The sequence below is a fragment of the Morus notabilis genome, unplaced genomic scaffold (genome assembly GCF_000414095.1).
Source record: "Morus notabilis unplaced genomic scaffold, ASM41409v2 Scaffold15, whole genome shotgun sequence".
Lineage (NCBI taxonomy): Eukaryota > Viridiplantae > Streptophyta > Magnoliopsida > Rosales > Moraceae > Morus > Morus notabilis.
Window position 1 is genome coordinate 663,818 of NW_010367234.1, and position 16,619 is coordinate 680,436.

The following is a 16,619-nucleotide window of genomic DNA, read 5'->3' on the forward strand; positions in this document are numbered from 1 at the left end:
TGATTTGACTTCCTGCTAAGACCATTTTTCATGCTCATCACTCGTACCGAACTTAGATATCAATAGAGCTCATCCTACAGTTACTTGCAAACTGTTGAGAAGATAAAATAGCGTGTTGCATTGGAGTCTTTCGGTGCAGCTAACAAAAGGTTTTTTGCTATCTTAACCTGTTATGGCCTTCCTTGCGATCTCGCAACTTTCCTTTGAAGTAATGTGAAAGCAACTCCTGAGCTGTATATGGTGAAACTTGGGCTTTTCTCCTTTCGTACACTTTGATTTGTCTTTTGTAACTCAGGGTCCTAATTTTGAAATATCTTGCAATACAAGGAAGTACAACTTTTAACTACATACGCAGTCATGATAATCCTTTTAACTTTTAATATTAGATTGATAGGAACAAACCTTTACACGATCCTCAACAAGACCTAATCCGATACTCAAAACTTTTTACTACATACGTAGTCATGATAATCCTTTAAGACCAGGCCACCACCCTTACTCGACATTTATCAATATTTTATGAGTCATGTTGCGAAAGACAAAATTAGAATATACTTCACAAACAGGTAAAAATAAAAAGAGACAAATACTCTTAAAGATTATATGAGTATTGATTTTTATTTCTTATTCTTAATTAATATTATTTTAAATTAAATAATTATATTAATTAAAAGAGTTAATAAAAAAGAATAAAATTTCAGACATATTTTAATATTTTTTAATTAAAAAATAATTGTATCCAAAATATTAAAAACGAGTGTTATATTTCAACTGTACTCTTATAAATTAGTTATAATTTATACCGGAAAAACTCTTTCTTTATCTCCCTTTTGATTTATTATCAGTGTTATTTTCTTAATTTATTTTCTTTTTCTCTTCAACCACACTGTGTTTACTGTTTAGGATCTTCTCTCTCTCACACGCACAAAAAAAAAAAAAAAAAAAAAGGAAAACAAACATTCCCGAGCGTGGGGATCTCAGATTCATCATTAATTCCAAACTTATGAGGTTCTTCTCCACTCGTACTCCAATTTTGATGTAATGATTGCTTAAAACAATATGACAAACTCGGCAGGGCCACTTCCAGCTGGCCTCTCTTTCCCACCCAAACTCAACCCACTTACCTCCCGCCACGTGGCCGTCATCGGCGCCGGCGCCGCCGGTCTCGTCGCTGCCCGTGAGCTGGGCCGCGAGGGCCACAGAGTGGTGCTCTTCGAGCGCGGAGACCAAGTGGGTGGCACCTGGGTCTACACTCCCAAGGTCGAGTCCGACCCACTTGGGCTCGACCCACGTCGAACCATGGTCTGCTCGAGCCTCTACAAGTCCCTCCGCACCAACCTCCCCAGAGAGGTCATGGGTTTCCGAGACTTCCCATTTGTGGCCAAAAACGACGACGTTGAGAGAGACCCAAGAAGGTTTCCGGGTCACAGAGAGGTTTTGATGTATTTGAAGGACTTTGCGGAGGAGTTTGGGATTGAGAAATTGGTAAGGTTTCAGACTCAGGTGGTTTATGTTGGTGTGGTGGAGAGTGGGAATAAGTGGAAAGTGAGGTCAAAGAAGAGATCAGGTGATAATGAGGTAGAGTTGGATGAGATTTTTGATGCTGTTGTTGTCTGTAATGGGCACTTTTCAGAACCCCGTATTGCTGAAATTCCTGGTAAATGTTTGCATAAATGTCGATATCACTTATAGTTCCCGTGGATTGTTTGTGGTCTGATTTGGTTTTGAAGATTTCGGACTTAGATGGATTCTGACTTATTTTTTAGATGGCTCTTCTCGGGGAATTTGAATGATTGTTTTGCTTAGATGAGGGGTCAATATTTGCAGAATGTTTGCTGATTTATTTGTCAGTCCTTTTATTTTCGGCTTTTTTTTTCCTTCTCCCCATGAATTGATGCTTTTGAGGCAATACTTCCAAGGTTGCAGATTGTATTGCACTGCTTTCTTTCTCTCTGTGAACTGAAATGGTATTGAAGCTTGTTACGGTGTTAGCTTTTGATGAATTCTGATATTTTTACGCTGGGATATTGACTTAATATTATGTTAGTCTTGCTCAGTTATCAATTTGGAAATTAGATGAAAAACTTCATTTGCTTCTAGTTTACTTAAGTAATGAATATTCCAGTCCTTTGCTTTTTATGTATTTATCTTCTTGCAGGGATCGAGACTTGGCCGGGGAAACAAATTCATAGCCATAATTATCGCGAGCCTGAGCCATTTCAAGATCAGGTCTCTTGAGTATTCTGCATTCTGTTATTACTTGTGTAAACTGTGTTGTGTTTTTGGGTTGCATTACTTTCCTAATACTTAGATCAAGAAACTTCTAACTTTGCTTTAGATGTGCAATGTGTTGAGATGTTCCATGAGGGAGTGAATCACATGCCTCTTTAGTCAGCATCGGTGTCTGGGTTTCAAAATGAATTGAAATTCTGATTGTACATGTCAAACAAAGCATCCTTTAGTGAAGGATTGATGACAACAGTTCATCACGAAGGACAGGACTAACTGAGCCTGATGACTAACTAATAGTATGATAAGAACAGAGTAATTACTTCAACAGAAATGAATCAAGAAGAATGAAAGTGTGATCTTTATTGAATCTCTAAAATGAATTACAGAGCAGTCCTTCGAGGTACTGCGAGATCTCCCCTGCTTAGCCTAAGCTAAGACTTTCTCAACAAGACTCCAGTTCTTTCCTATCTTTCTATTTCCTGCTTCATCCCTATTTATTCTCTTTCCCTCCCCTTCTATCCGACTAATCCCCTGTACATCCCCTCCTTAACCGACTATTCCCCTATACTTCTAACTACTAACAACTAACTACTAACTCAGCCCAACAACCACTTATTCTCTCTTACCTTTCCTAACAAAAACCTGCTTAAGCAAAGGCTTATTAGGCTTATCATAGTACTATTAGAGAAAACGCCAATATAAGAGAAAAGAATTGTCTCTTCTGTATGCTTCCCCTAGTTCTGTGTAGCTTTACACAACCGATCAAATTGTGCTAAGCAAATGGAGTTCATGACTTGGCTTCTTATCCATTTCCTGCTTTTTGCAGGTTGTAATTTTGATAGGGAGTTCAGCAAGTGCTGTTGATATTTCCCGAGAAATAGCTGGAGCTGCCAAAGAAGTCCATGTAGCATCTAGATCCATTGTTGATGAAAACATTGGAAAGCAACCTGGCTATGATAATATGTGGCTTCATCCAATGGTATTAATTCTCATCGATCACTAAATTTGGTGCTATTATGGGAAGTTTTTCAAGGGAACCTTTTGCCTGCCCCTGATGCTGGGCAGTATCCGTGACTTAAAATGCTAATGATATCCAAAGCTAATGCAGATCAAAAGCGCTCATGAAGATGGTAGCGTGATATTCCAGGATGGGAGTGTCATCGTCGCCGATGTCATTCTTCATTGCACAGGGTAATCTGTCTTTACTAATCATCTTGTGACGAGTCATTTGATGCTAAGCTTTTCTTTATCTCTAAGTCTCTATAGCAAGTGAAACAAATTATAATACTGAAGGTTAACTTTCATTTATCTTCTTCAAGGTACAAATATTATTTCCCTTTCCTTGAAACCAATGGCATTGTGACCATGGATGACAATCGCGTCGGGCCGTTGTATAAGCATGTTTTCCCTCCAGCCTTGGCTCCATGGCTTTCATTTGTTGGGTTACCATGGAAGGTACAACTCTTCTAAATGGTTTAAGATATATTCCAATATTTGAATGGATCTTTGGTCGAAGATGATAATGAACCTTTACATCAATTGCTGCCAGGTTATTCCTTTTCCCTTGTGGGAACTTCAGAGCCAATGGATAGCAGGCCTTCTGTCTGATAGGATCACGCTTCCATCAGAAGAGGAGATGATGGCGGATGTTAATGCATTTTACTCTACGCTTGAAGTTTCCTGCAAGCCAAAGCGGTACACTCATCAAATGCCGGGTTTAAGTCAGGTAAAACAGATTCAGATTCTAATGCTTCTTTATGTATCCAACAGTTGGTTTATCCTTTCTATCATGTACATTTCATGTAATGTTTGGTATGCATAACCAGTAGCTTTTAGCCAAAGGTGAGAAATCTATTTGAAACATTATTTGATCCCTTTATTCTCGATTTTGCTAGTTGCTAAGGCCAGAAATACTCTTTTGAATGCCTTGTCTGCAGTTTGAGTATGATGATTGGCTTGCGGTTCAATGCGGTTTTTTGGTGTCTGAAGGATGGAGGAAAGAGATGTATGCTTACGCTTCCAAGAGAAAGCGTACTCACCCAGAGACATACAGGGACGATTGGGATGATGAGGACTTGATATTACAAGCCCACCATGACTTTGCAAAATACCTCCCAAATGGAATCAATGGTTATTAAACAAGTTATTTTTTCATTCATCAATTTGTCTAGGAGTGGTAATTATTTCCTTTCTTTGTGAACTCTTCCAACTCTTGATTAATAAGATTTGGTCTCGGGTTTTTCGATGAAAAATCGAAAATAAATATTACTAAATAATCTCGCTGATACCTCCTTTTATTTTTGGAGGTGATTAAGCATATATGTACTTCATAATCTTTTCATGTTCGTTCTCTGGAATGAAGAAAAGAATCAATAAAGCAGATCTGATCCTGTTTTGATTAATTGGAGATTTGAACCTGTTCATGATGTAACAATTTAGAGAATAAACTCTTGAATTAATATGAGGAATTAAACCCCTAATTCTCAATGTGCTATAAATTTCCTTGATTTGAGAGGAAAATTGACGCTCATTTTCTGAATATAATTGCCTTATGATTGTCTTCGCGTTGTTCTTATTACTTTTTCTTAACTTGTTTGTGTTCTTCGTGTGCTCATCAATTTCCTTAGATTACTTGTTTATTCAATCCGAATTGTTAGTTTAGGGACATTGGTAAAGTGTTAGACGAAATCTTGCTCTAACAATATATGTTACCATAATTTATTGAGAAATTGTTAAGTAGGCTAAGTGTACCCCATCATTTTATTTATGTAGTATACCCGTTAAACGAAAAAATAACAATTGGATAGTTTGTCTTATTTTAGTAATGGGATAAAATTATTTTAGTACTCTCTGTTATAGTGAAACATCTTACTGATACCTTACGTTTATAATAATATTAAAATAGTACATTCACTTTAAAAAAAAAATGTTCTTTCAATACCCTGAGATGGGTTTTTAGGACACATATCCGAGTGCCATTTTTATTAATTAAATAGAAACTAATATCTTTAAAAATATTTTCAAATAACATTTTAACTTATTTTGATTTTTAAACATTTTTAAATATTTTCAGAAATTTTCTAAAAAATTATTAATTTATTGTTAATTAGTGAGGAGAGAGTGAACACTTTGTCTCAAGTTATTAAAAAAAATATTTTTTTAAAGAAGAAAGTATCATTTTAATATTATTAAAAAATATAAAGTACATATGTTTTACTATAATAGAGGATATCACAATAATTTTTTTCCTTTAATATGTTTACTTAGGCTTCTTTTTAAAAAAGAGAAGCATCAGTGTAAGAAGCTGACATGGTTGAAATGTCTAAATTGTACATTTTTATTGAATGTATCTACACATAAGTAAAATGTTGGGTACACTTGTCTATTCAATAATTTCTCGGCCAATTTACATTAGTATTACATTGTCAGATTCAGTGTCAGTAATTCACTAACTTTTGTTTTGGCTTTATTCAATAATGCTATCATCAGACTTACTCTTAAGCACTTCCAACTCATTTTAATATCGATCAGACAATCACACACGATTGATTTCTCCCTCCCTGGGTGCCCGATCACATTTTCCAAAATAACCGATTTCAACAGCCTTAACTATGACAAAGATCACAACCCCAGATCAAGCCTCACCTCGTCCACTCATCTCCCGCCACGTGGCCGTCATCGGCGCCGGCGCCGCCCGCGAGCTGGTCCGAGAAGGCCACGGAGTGGTGGTCTTCGAGCGCGGAGACCAAGTTGGTGGCACCTGGGTCTACAATCCAACGGTCGAGTCGGACCCACTTGGGCTCGACCGTTCCACTCGAGTCTCTACGAGTCCCTCCTTACGGTCCTCCCCAGAGAGCTAATGGGCTTCCAAGACTTCCCATTTGTGGTTAAAGAAGACGACGATGAGAGAGACCCAAGAAGTTTCCCGGGTCACAGAGAAGTTTTGATGTATTTCAAGGACTTTGCGAAGGAGTTTGGGGTTGAGGAATTGGTGAGGTTTCAAACTCAGGTGGTTTATGTTGGTATGGTGGAGAGTGGGAATAAGTGGAAAGTGACGTCAAAGAAGAGATCAGGTGATAATCAGGTTGAAGTTAATGATGTTTTCGATGCTGCGGTCGTATGTGTTGGGCACTACTCAGAGCCTCGTCTTGCTGATATTCCTGGTATTTGTGTTGGTTTAATTTTGTTGTTTAAACATTTGGTATTAAATATATGTGTGTGTGGTGTTTCATTGGTTATTCAAATATTTATGCATCGCTGTGATGGTCATAACAACTTGAATAGTCAATAAAAAAAAAAAATTATCTCAGTTAATAAGCATTAAATTTAGAGGAATCGTAGTAATATTTCTAATTAATGTTTAAAGTTATTGATTAATTTGCTATAGCAATTTTTTTGTTTTGTTTTTAAATTAAATTTGTTATTTGTTATAATAGCAAATTGTATAAACACGACATCATCTAATCAAATTAAGGTGTGTATTTATTTTTATAATTTTTCGGTAATCATCGATGGAAACGTATTATACTATTTCTAGGCCTATGATGGTAAACCTTTCAGTCATTATTTTTTAATTTTTATTCTTATATATATATATATATATATATGTTCTTGTAGGCATTGATGCTTGGCCGGGGAAGGAAATTCATAGCCATAGTTATCGTATTCCGGGGCCATTCCAAGATCGGGTTTGTTAAATGTTTCCATACTTCTGTAAATTGTATGGCATTGTATTTCTCATATAGGAACTAGAATAAATATACGGTGAGAAGTTGTATCAACTTTAGAGCTTTGGAATGACTTTGAAATATATAATTCAACATGTTAGAACAAATATGAGTTCTAATTAAAAATAAAAAATAAAAAGCCAAGCATTAATTGAGATCCCCGATAATTTGTTAATTTGTATGCTTCTTTTTTTTTTTTTTTTTTGTTAATTTGTTACTTTGTATGGTTCTCTTTCCTTCTTAGTTCTTTTCATTCACTCCATAGTTTTAAGCTCTTTTTTTTCTTTTTTTTTTTTCATGACATGTTTTTCTTAGGTTGTGGTTTTGATAGGGTTTGGTACAAATGCCACTGATATTTCCCGAGACATAGCCGGAGTTGCGAAAGAAGTCCACGTGGCATATAAATCAATTTCTCACGAAAAAATTGGAAAGCAGCTTGGCTATGTTAATATTTGGCTTCACTCTATGGTGATAAATATCTCACTGGAATTTCAAATTTGGAATATGGTATTAATTTAAGGCAATTAAAATACTAATCATGTATAAACTAATATTAACTGCAGATCAAAAGCGTCCATGACGATGGTAGTGTCGTTTTCCATGATGAAAGTGTCGTCTTTGCGGACGTCATTATTCACTGCACTGGGTATATCTACTCTCTAAAATATGGCCTATTAATTTGGTTTGATCAAGAACCCTGTTTCTCCGTAGAAAGTAAAAAATAGAGAGATTAGAGATTAGCTCGTTTTTAAATCTGTTTAGATGGACAATCTTAAAATATTTTTATTTTTTTTAAATACTTTTTGAATAAGTCATTCCCTTAGTGCTTATGAAAAACTTTTTGATTTACATTTTTAATCTTTTATTTATTAACAACAAATTAAATATCTCATCCATATCCTTTTATTATATTACTTTTTATAACAATAAGTATTTTTAACTTTTTTACTCAAACAGATTTAAAAGCTCTTATTAGATATAAAAGTACTTTTTCAAATACTATCTAAACACTAATAAAAAAATCTCAATTTATACTTATCTTCTTTTACTACTTAAAAACACAAGCACAAGCTATTTCAAACAAGGTAACAATAAAAGCCAACTTTCATTAATTTTCTCCTTAATTAAGGTACAAGTACCATTTCCCTTTTCTTGAAACCAATGGCATTGTGACCGTGGACGACAATCGAGTGGGCCCATTGTACAAGCACGTCTTCCCACCTGCGCTGGCTCCATGGCTTTCCTTTGTTGGGATACCTATGAAGGTAACATTCAAAATCTGCTTTAAAAACATTAGAATGCTTCATAGGTTTTGCATTTAATGGTGGAGTAATTTGCATATAGCCTAATTGTCTAAACTTTTTAGGTGTGATCTTGTTACTTGCAAATTGATTCTAAACTTTTAGTTTTAGCATTTAGGACTTTAAAGTTGACAATTATTTGCATTACAGTCCAATAAGGACTATTAATTAACGGATTATACATAATAAGGGTCCCAAATATCAAAATTTCAAATTTTACGTACGATCCGTTTCAGGTGCATTTTCTTATGTAAATCATGTGACATTCTGTGCACTAATTGACATCAGTTAGCTATTAGACTACAATTACAACAAACTTTCAAATTTAGGTTTTCATTTACCAAAATTGGAAATTTTAGCTCCAAGTAATTGCCAAACACCTCCAAGTACTCAAGGTTTTTACCAATGCAAGAAAACCCATAATGATTTTTTTTTTTTTTTTTTTTTTTTTTTTTTTTGCAGATTATTCCTTTTCCAACATGGGAACTTCAAAGCAAGTGGATAGCGGGTATTTTGTCTAATCCGATTACAGTTCCTTCGGAAGAGGACATGATGAAGGACATTAATTCTTATTACTCTATGCTTGAAGTTTCTTGCACACCTAAAAGATACGCCCACAATATATCTAATTCTCGGGTAAAAATGTTTCCGTTTCTAATGCTTTATTGATTTATTCTGTCTTCTCTTTTGCCAAAAGATTATTATTTTCTATATCACTAAAGAAAAATATTTCAAGGTTAAGCAAAACATAAAAAAATAAAAGTATTTCAAAGATGCCACTACTTTTGATTATTTTCTTTTATGTCATTATCACATCAGGTTATTCTAATAATTAATAGAATCGTCAAGAGTTTTTCTTCTTTCTTCGTTTGGAACTTCATATGCTTTCCATTTATTTTTCTTCGCGTTATTTTATAATTATACTAGGCTAGATTTCTTCTTGGTTAAGGGTGATGTTGAAACCCTAGACATGGAATTTATGTTTGGATGATTTGATATTGTTTCCAATTTCTCAATAGAAATCGTTTATATTCTTCCAATTTAATTGTTCATGATTATTTTTTTATTTTATTTGGGTGCGCAACCAATTAGGATATGAAAATTATCTATTGCTAGGTTAGGAATTCTTGATCCGTAATTGTCTTGAGTTTCTAATTATCGATAGCGAATTGTGATCAATAATTGTAGGAGGCTTTTGTTTGATTATATGTGGAACATAACCTAGGTTGAATATTCTGAGCTTGTGTGTTTATTACCTAGATCAACCTATCTTTCTCAACTTCATGCTTCCTTTGGATTGAATCTAGATAGCTTGTTCTAGGTTGTTTAAGGGAAAGAGAATTAATAAAGAACTTGTTTTATTTAACGACAAACTAAGAAAAGATTGAGATAGCATAGCTTATTGTTATCTACGGTTGATGGTTTCTGTAGGAAGTTAGGAATTTTATCATTCATTTGTCATAATTTTGTAGTCTAGTGATGGAAATTGACCCTTTAACCATCTTTTTATTAGTGATTGTTTCTTATTTAATTTTGAGAGTTGTTTTCTTTAATTTTCTCTGTAATTTAAGTTATTTAAATTTAGAATTCAAAAACCCCCTTTTATTTTTTCGCAAAATTTATAACTTATTAGTTAAGAATTAGTCTTTTGCAAGAACGTTCCTTACTCATTGCTAAACTTAATAACAATGATCTAAGTAAGGTTAAATTTGAGGTTCCACTAGAATTCCATCAACGAACAGTTCTAGCGTCAAGCTTTCTCAGAAAACCTGAATCTTTCTCGTCTAGTCCTTGATATCTGCAAGACGTAGAGTGTGGGCTCTAATATGGAACTATTATATTATGATCACTCGCTACTTTCTATTTCACCACTTTAACACATGTATGTGATGAAACTGGGAATTGGAAAAACATTTCTTCTCTTTTTTCTCTCTGGTTACACAGCTGTCACTAAAATGTTACATGCTGTCAAACAGAATATTACACTACGATAAAAGCTATGATACACGCCTATCTCATATGGGAAGAAAGAAAAAATCGTGTTCTCTAATTTTCTATTGTCTCTTATTTATAGAACACTAAGAGGACCCCTTTGCTTTAACTTGAAGACAATGCATTAAAAAATTAGTTATTTTAAATCTCATTTAAATACAGTTTCCCATTTAATTTTGGAAACAAAATTCTCCCGTCCCTTTTATTACATGGCCGACTAATAAACGCATAAAAATTCACATTTGTTACTGTTAGTTTTTGAATAAAGTGATAAATTACTTAAGCTTAAATTAAACATTTTCATGATTTTCATTTGAAATATTTTAACTGGAAATGTCTAGTTTTTGCTTATTTTTAGGATTAAAAGCATAACAAAAATTATGTGAAGCCATGCAATTGAAGCCATAAAAGAAACCCTCAAACTGAGCCAAGCATTTCAATCGAGCCACACAAGCCAATCAGAGAGAGAGAGAGAGCACCCCACCCCTCAGCCAAGTTGATGAAGTGGGCTCCATCAGTCAGAGCAGAAATCTACTCCTGCTTCTTCCCGCCATCTCGCGTTGCGCGTGTCACCAGCACGCAAGACCTCAGAGCGCGCGTGCTTACTCCACGCGGTCTCCGGCGCGTCAAAGTTTCCAAACGTGTGGACCACGCGCCTGCGATGCCAACCTACCTTTCCAATGAATGCGCGCTAGCTGTCGAGGTTGTCCCCCACTTTGACCAGCGCCAACTCTGTCCATCCACTCCGCTAGTGCCACCTGTCCGAGCGGGTCTCAGCTATCTCCAATCGCTAGCGTTCTCTTCCTCTGTGCGCACGACATGTGGCAAATCAATTCCTTTTAATCAATCAATAGGTGACACGTGGCATTCACGGTAGTAGCTCTTTTTCTTCTCCTGGATTCAACACAACAAATTTGATCCAAATTCTCAGTTTCCTAATAATCATGTCAGATTTTCCTCGCCAAAAAAATATTTGATTTTTCCAAATTGATTGTAATTTTGTTTTGTTTCCATTTCTTTGTAATTTTCCATTTTTGTAGATTTGTTTCCTTATTTGTTAGGCAGCCTAAACACTATAAATAAAAGGGTTGGCCTATAGTCTTTTTCATATTCAGTTTTCTGTCGTCTTGCTGTCATTCTCATATTTTCTCTCTAGAACTTGTGAGAATGTTTTGCAAGCTAGGCTAGAGTTCATTTGGTGAGGTTAGAGATGAGCTTTTATTAGTGACCCAATTCGGATTTTGATTTCTTGTGCTGTAAAGTTCAATATTCGAATGAATTAAATCTCATATATCTTTCATTTATTTTTCAAAATATGTGTGCCAATTTTTATATGAGTTCAGTCACGCTTTCCTTATGTAATTATGTCATACACTATTTTGTATTTTGAATTATTTTATAAATTGTCTTTTATTACAATATTGTTAAATTGATATATTGTCAATTTTGGATAACTTGTAATAATAATATTTTCATAATCAACATAGAGATTTAATTTATTCGATACTTTTATTTTGTGAATCAAAACTTAAATTGGTAAACGAAACAAAAGGGAATCTCGACATCTTACCGTTTTTACTACTGAATTTCCTTTATTTAAATCTTCTCTCATTTCATTTTTTTGAAATAAAATTTCTAAATATTCTCTTACTTTAATTTATTTTGTCAGTTGATTTTTCTACTCATCTTTCTTGTTATTTTTGTCATCTCTCTATGAATACAACCGCCCTTCTGTGCTACAATTGACCACTTGTGAATAACACTTTTGGGCGTTAATCACTAACCACACCATAGGGAGATCTCCCTGTGTTGGTGCAAATAGCAGGCATGAGAGAGAAAAAATTTCTCCTTAATCCAGTTTTCAATTTTAGCTCAAATTCAAATTTAAATAAAGTCAAATTTTACTTTTCTTTTGAATTTGATTGCGAAACTTGTAAAACAAGTAAAGCAGATATCTTGGAGAACAAGCAACTGAATCTCAGTGGGATTCACCCTATGCCACACGCTCCCTGTACCTCCAAGTGCCTGGGCGTGTGGCCTCTTGTGTGTGTTCTAAAATTAATTTAATTAAATAATCACATTATTTATTTTGAGTGATATTAAATCCCATTAATTCAACTTGTCTTGTAAATATTACAAGGATGACGCGGAGACTCATGGACATATAATTCTGACTCCAATAAAATTAATAATTTATTAAACTCTTCAATTAATTAATTCTATTAATTCTAAAAGTTACTCCACTAAAAACTTAGAATTGCACTCTAGAAGTTATAGACATAATTTATTTCTAAGAACTTGAAGTGTTCATTTGATATAGTCACTACAAATAGATCAATCCTCCAATTACATATTTATCCTTGAGTATCATCGATCTCTAATGGATAGTGATTCATAAAACACATTCATGTATCGGAGCTCCTACCAATTCAAGCACCGAATCAATCATCAAGGGACTTATTTATCTGCTTCTTTCTCAAGAAGGAATGGATTCCACCCGTAATATTAGCATTTCACTACTTATTTCTTCATATCTCCAAGATACAAGGAATATGATTTAGAATTTTAAAATCCGTACCGAGTCAGTCAAATGACACAAATCCATAAATAAGAGTTTGCTAATAACTCAAGATTAAGATCATTCTATATATGACCATCGGTAGACTCAATTAGAATTTCTATACTTAACGGAAATTATTAGAAATTCATATAATGCTTGTGTCCTAGTCGTACATAATCTCATATGCAAAATAAACTCATTCGATATTTCTCTGTATCAATGATGTGAATAAGTCCGTTCCATTCTTAATGGGAATGTCATGTATTAATTAAATATTCTAAACTTTAATTAAATTCATTACAGACTAATTTCGATTATTGTCCTTAAATATTATCCTCTAGTATATAATATTTATATACCATATTTAAGATCACAAAAATAATCGCAGAATTTTCAATGATATTCATAAAGTATATAACAATACATGCACATAAATAATGAAAATTTTATTTTATTTATTAAATAATAAAATCTAAATCACATCTCATGCTATTGGACACTATTCCCAACGGTTGATACAACATAGCCTATTTTTTAATATTGTTTTAGGTATAAGAAAAAAAAATGAAATTGTGTTTGGGTGTTTAGAAACCTGTATAAGTTAGTTATAGTCTTAGAAGATAAAAATGAAAATGTAGAAACAACTATCAATCATATATTTTTTTATTTTCTTAACAAAAATCATCTTCATTATTTTACATTTTATGTTCTCGTTTTCAAAGTAATTGCTAATCAAACGTTGTTTAGAGACCGTTTTCATTTTTGTGTCTCAAAAAACGTGTAGAAATATTTTTAAAAATAGTTAGAAATAATACCAAACGTACGTAGAAGTTTAAAAACTAATATGTCAAAATTAAATGTAAGGACCGAAATACACTATGCTCAAAGTTCAAGACTAACAGTGCCAAAACCCTTAAAATTTTAACTATCTAATCTGTAAGTATCCACGCTAAAACTTAGTAGTAGACTATATATAATTATTCTGAATCATAAATTAAACCTTTATTTTTTCTTTTTTGCTAATCATAAATTAAACCTTTAAAAAATTAATCCTACGAGTAGGACAACATTTCCAATCGGTAGGAAAAAATTATAGTTTTGAATGTAAAAATTCCAATATGATTATATCCCCTTCTTGCTTAAGTTAATTTTCTCTCAAAAATGAACCTTGACTGACGGTTCCTCTAGATGCACAATGTGGAGTTCATAATTCAAATGATGTAAAGTTGGTGACGAAAGGGTATACGCCACCTTAGCTTAGTACTGCACCTTGATGGTGGTAGAACGACAATTTTTCAATTTTTTTCTTTCCTAAGGTTTATACTTAATCCCACTTAGTTCATGACTTTTAAAACATTTAAGAGTTAATTTTTGAGATTTATCTTATCTCAATTTTAATCATTCTGTTAATTAGGTGTTAAATATTTAACGGAATATATAAAAAATTATACAAAATATGAAAAAAATTTCTATTCATTTTGTTTCCTGACAAAAAAGAGAATCAAACTATTTCAAAGGCCTATCCAAAACACTCGCTTTGGTATCTCTAAACAATGAAAGTTACCCTTCATTACCTTTCTTAAGGTACAAGTATCATTTCCCTTTTCTTGAAACCAATGGCCTTGTCACCGAGGACGACAATTGCGTCAGACCATTGTACAAGCACGTCTTTCCACCGGCTTTGGCTCCATGGCTATCCTTTGTTGGATTACCAATGAAGCTAATATTATACAAACATCTTTATTTATATTAAAATTTTACTACTCATATCAGATGAGTCTCGTTAAATAAGTAAATGAGATTCAACTTAATAAGACTCACATGAGTGGTGGGATTTTATTCCTATAGGGATAAATATTATTTTTCTATTATACATGATCTCCTTTAACTAAGATAAGCATATACTTGAATGCTTCTTGGGTTTTCGCATGAAAAATGGTAAATTTTGTATGATTTGTTTTCTGCAGGTTATTCCTTTTACCGTGTGTGAACTTCAGTGCAAGTGGATAGCGGGTGTTTTGTCTAATCGAACAACACTTCCTTCTGAAGAGGATATGATGGAGGACATTAATGTGTTTTACTCCGTGCTTGAAGTTTCTGGCATACCCAAGAGATATACTCATAATTTGTCCTATCATCAGGTAAAATTAATGATTCACACCGTAATTGTTTATTTATTTATAGATTATTCTTGATGATCATCGCCTCTAATATTATCTGCGGGGTGTCAGGATCATTCTGTAAAATGATCACCTATCAGGTTTGTTGCAGAGCTAGAGAGAGAGAGAACGGATCATAAATTGTAGAGCTAGATTAAGGCCTCGTTCATTTCGTAAATTCGAGTTTTCAATTCGAGCTGAGATATTATATTTTTTTAGAATTTTTCACTGTAGCAAAAAAAGTTATATGTGATATTTTCTAAAAGCTTTTTACTATAAAAATCTAAAATTAAAAACTCAAATCGGTGAAATGAACGAGGCCTAAATTAGACATACTCTATCAGATTTGTTGGAAGTATATATGCAAGAACTGCATGCACCCTTCAGTTCGAACATACACACACCTGTGCATTTGTTTGCTAAATTAAAAATAATAATAAAAAAAAAGATTTTATATGGGTAGCATGTTAGCTTTAATTCATAAATATGGTTTCAACATCATACCCACGAATTCATGAATCATCACACTAAATTATTGAGAAAAATAGACGGTAACAAATACTTGTCTCTATTGGTGCAGCCTTAATCTTCATCAATAATCACTACTTGAATACGTTCTTGGGGCTATCGCCTTCCTCAGTTAAATCACCAGAGTCTTGAATGGGGCGTTCTCTCCAGATGGAGAAGATGAAAAACGGTCGAATAATTTGACGTATTGGAGACCATAACCTAAAGGTTCTTTATATATTGTCTCATTAGACACTCATTAAACCTAATTGTGTCAGTATTGGGTATCCACCCATTTAATCCATACCCAATTAAAAATCTAATTGGACTTTTTTAAATTGACCACTTAATTTTGTCTAATTAATTAAATAGCGTGATATGATTGATAATTAAATATGTGGCCCACAATTATATTAAGAAATAAAATTTCCTAACGTAGAGTAGCCATATAATTGGGTGAATCAGAAGAATAAATTACAGGATTGGTATTTGAATATAGTATTTTTATGAACATTTAAACGTAACTTATACATGTACATAAAAGTGTTACATGTGAATAACTAAGGTCTCGTTTATTTTACCGATTCGAGTTTTCAGTTTTAGGTTTGTACAGTAAAAAGCTCTCAGAAAATGTCATATCTAACTTTTTATGCTACAGTGAAAAACTCTCAGAAAATGTCACATCTCAACTTGAATTGAAAATTCAAATCCGCGAAGTAAACGAGATCTAAATTTTAAAAGGAGTGTTCAACCTAATTTACGCCATATAATATCGGGCTACCTACAAAGGTGGGACCCTGTCTTTGGCTTAGATTTATATGATAAGCTAAAAGAAATCTAAAGGAGTTACTTGTCCACAAAATACATAGAAAAGAAGTCAAATTTCACAAGGCACTGGAAAAATAAAATTAGTAGAGGGAAGCTTGAAAAACTGAAACCTGTGAGGAAACCTGAGCGTAAAAGATCAATATCATGGAAGGCTTACATGATTGACCGTTTTCCTCTAAAAACAAATCTTCCATAAATAAAACTGTCCTCTTAGATATTAACATATATATCATATAAGTTAGTGTGTTTGACCATCAATTTCCAATTAATATATATATATATATATATATTTTTTTTTTTTTTTTTGCTGAAA

General features: G+C 33.4%; 1 protein-coding gene and 1 pseudogene across 1 annotated transcript; both read left to right on the forward strand.

Annotated features, from left to right (window-relative positions):
* The first annotated feature begins 880 nt into the window (after window positions 1–880).
* On the forward strand, window positions 881–4,703 carry LOC21405637 (flavin-containing monooxygenase FMO GS-OX-like 4). Its single transcript, XM_024174782.1, has 7 exons — window positions 881–1,657; window positions 2,159–2,229; window positions 3,059–3,211; window positions 3,341–3,423; window positions 3,552–3,687; window positions 3,782–3,958; window positions 4,170–4,703. Exons 1-7 carry the CDS (start codon window positions 1,060–1,062, stop codon window positions 4,368–4,370), a joined length of 1,419 nt encoding a protein of 472 aa, XP_024030550.1. The 5' UTR covers window positions 881–1,059; the 3' UTR covers window positions 4,371–4,703.
* A 1,140-nt stretch (window positions 4,704–5,843) lies between these two features.
* LOC21405638 overlaps window positions 5,844–16,619 on the forward strand; it is a 13,396-nt pseudogene continuing 2,620 nt past the window's right edge.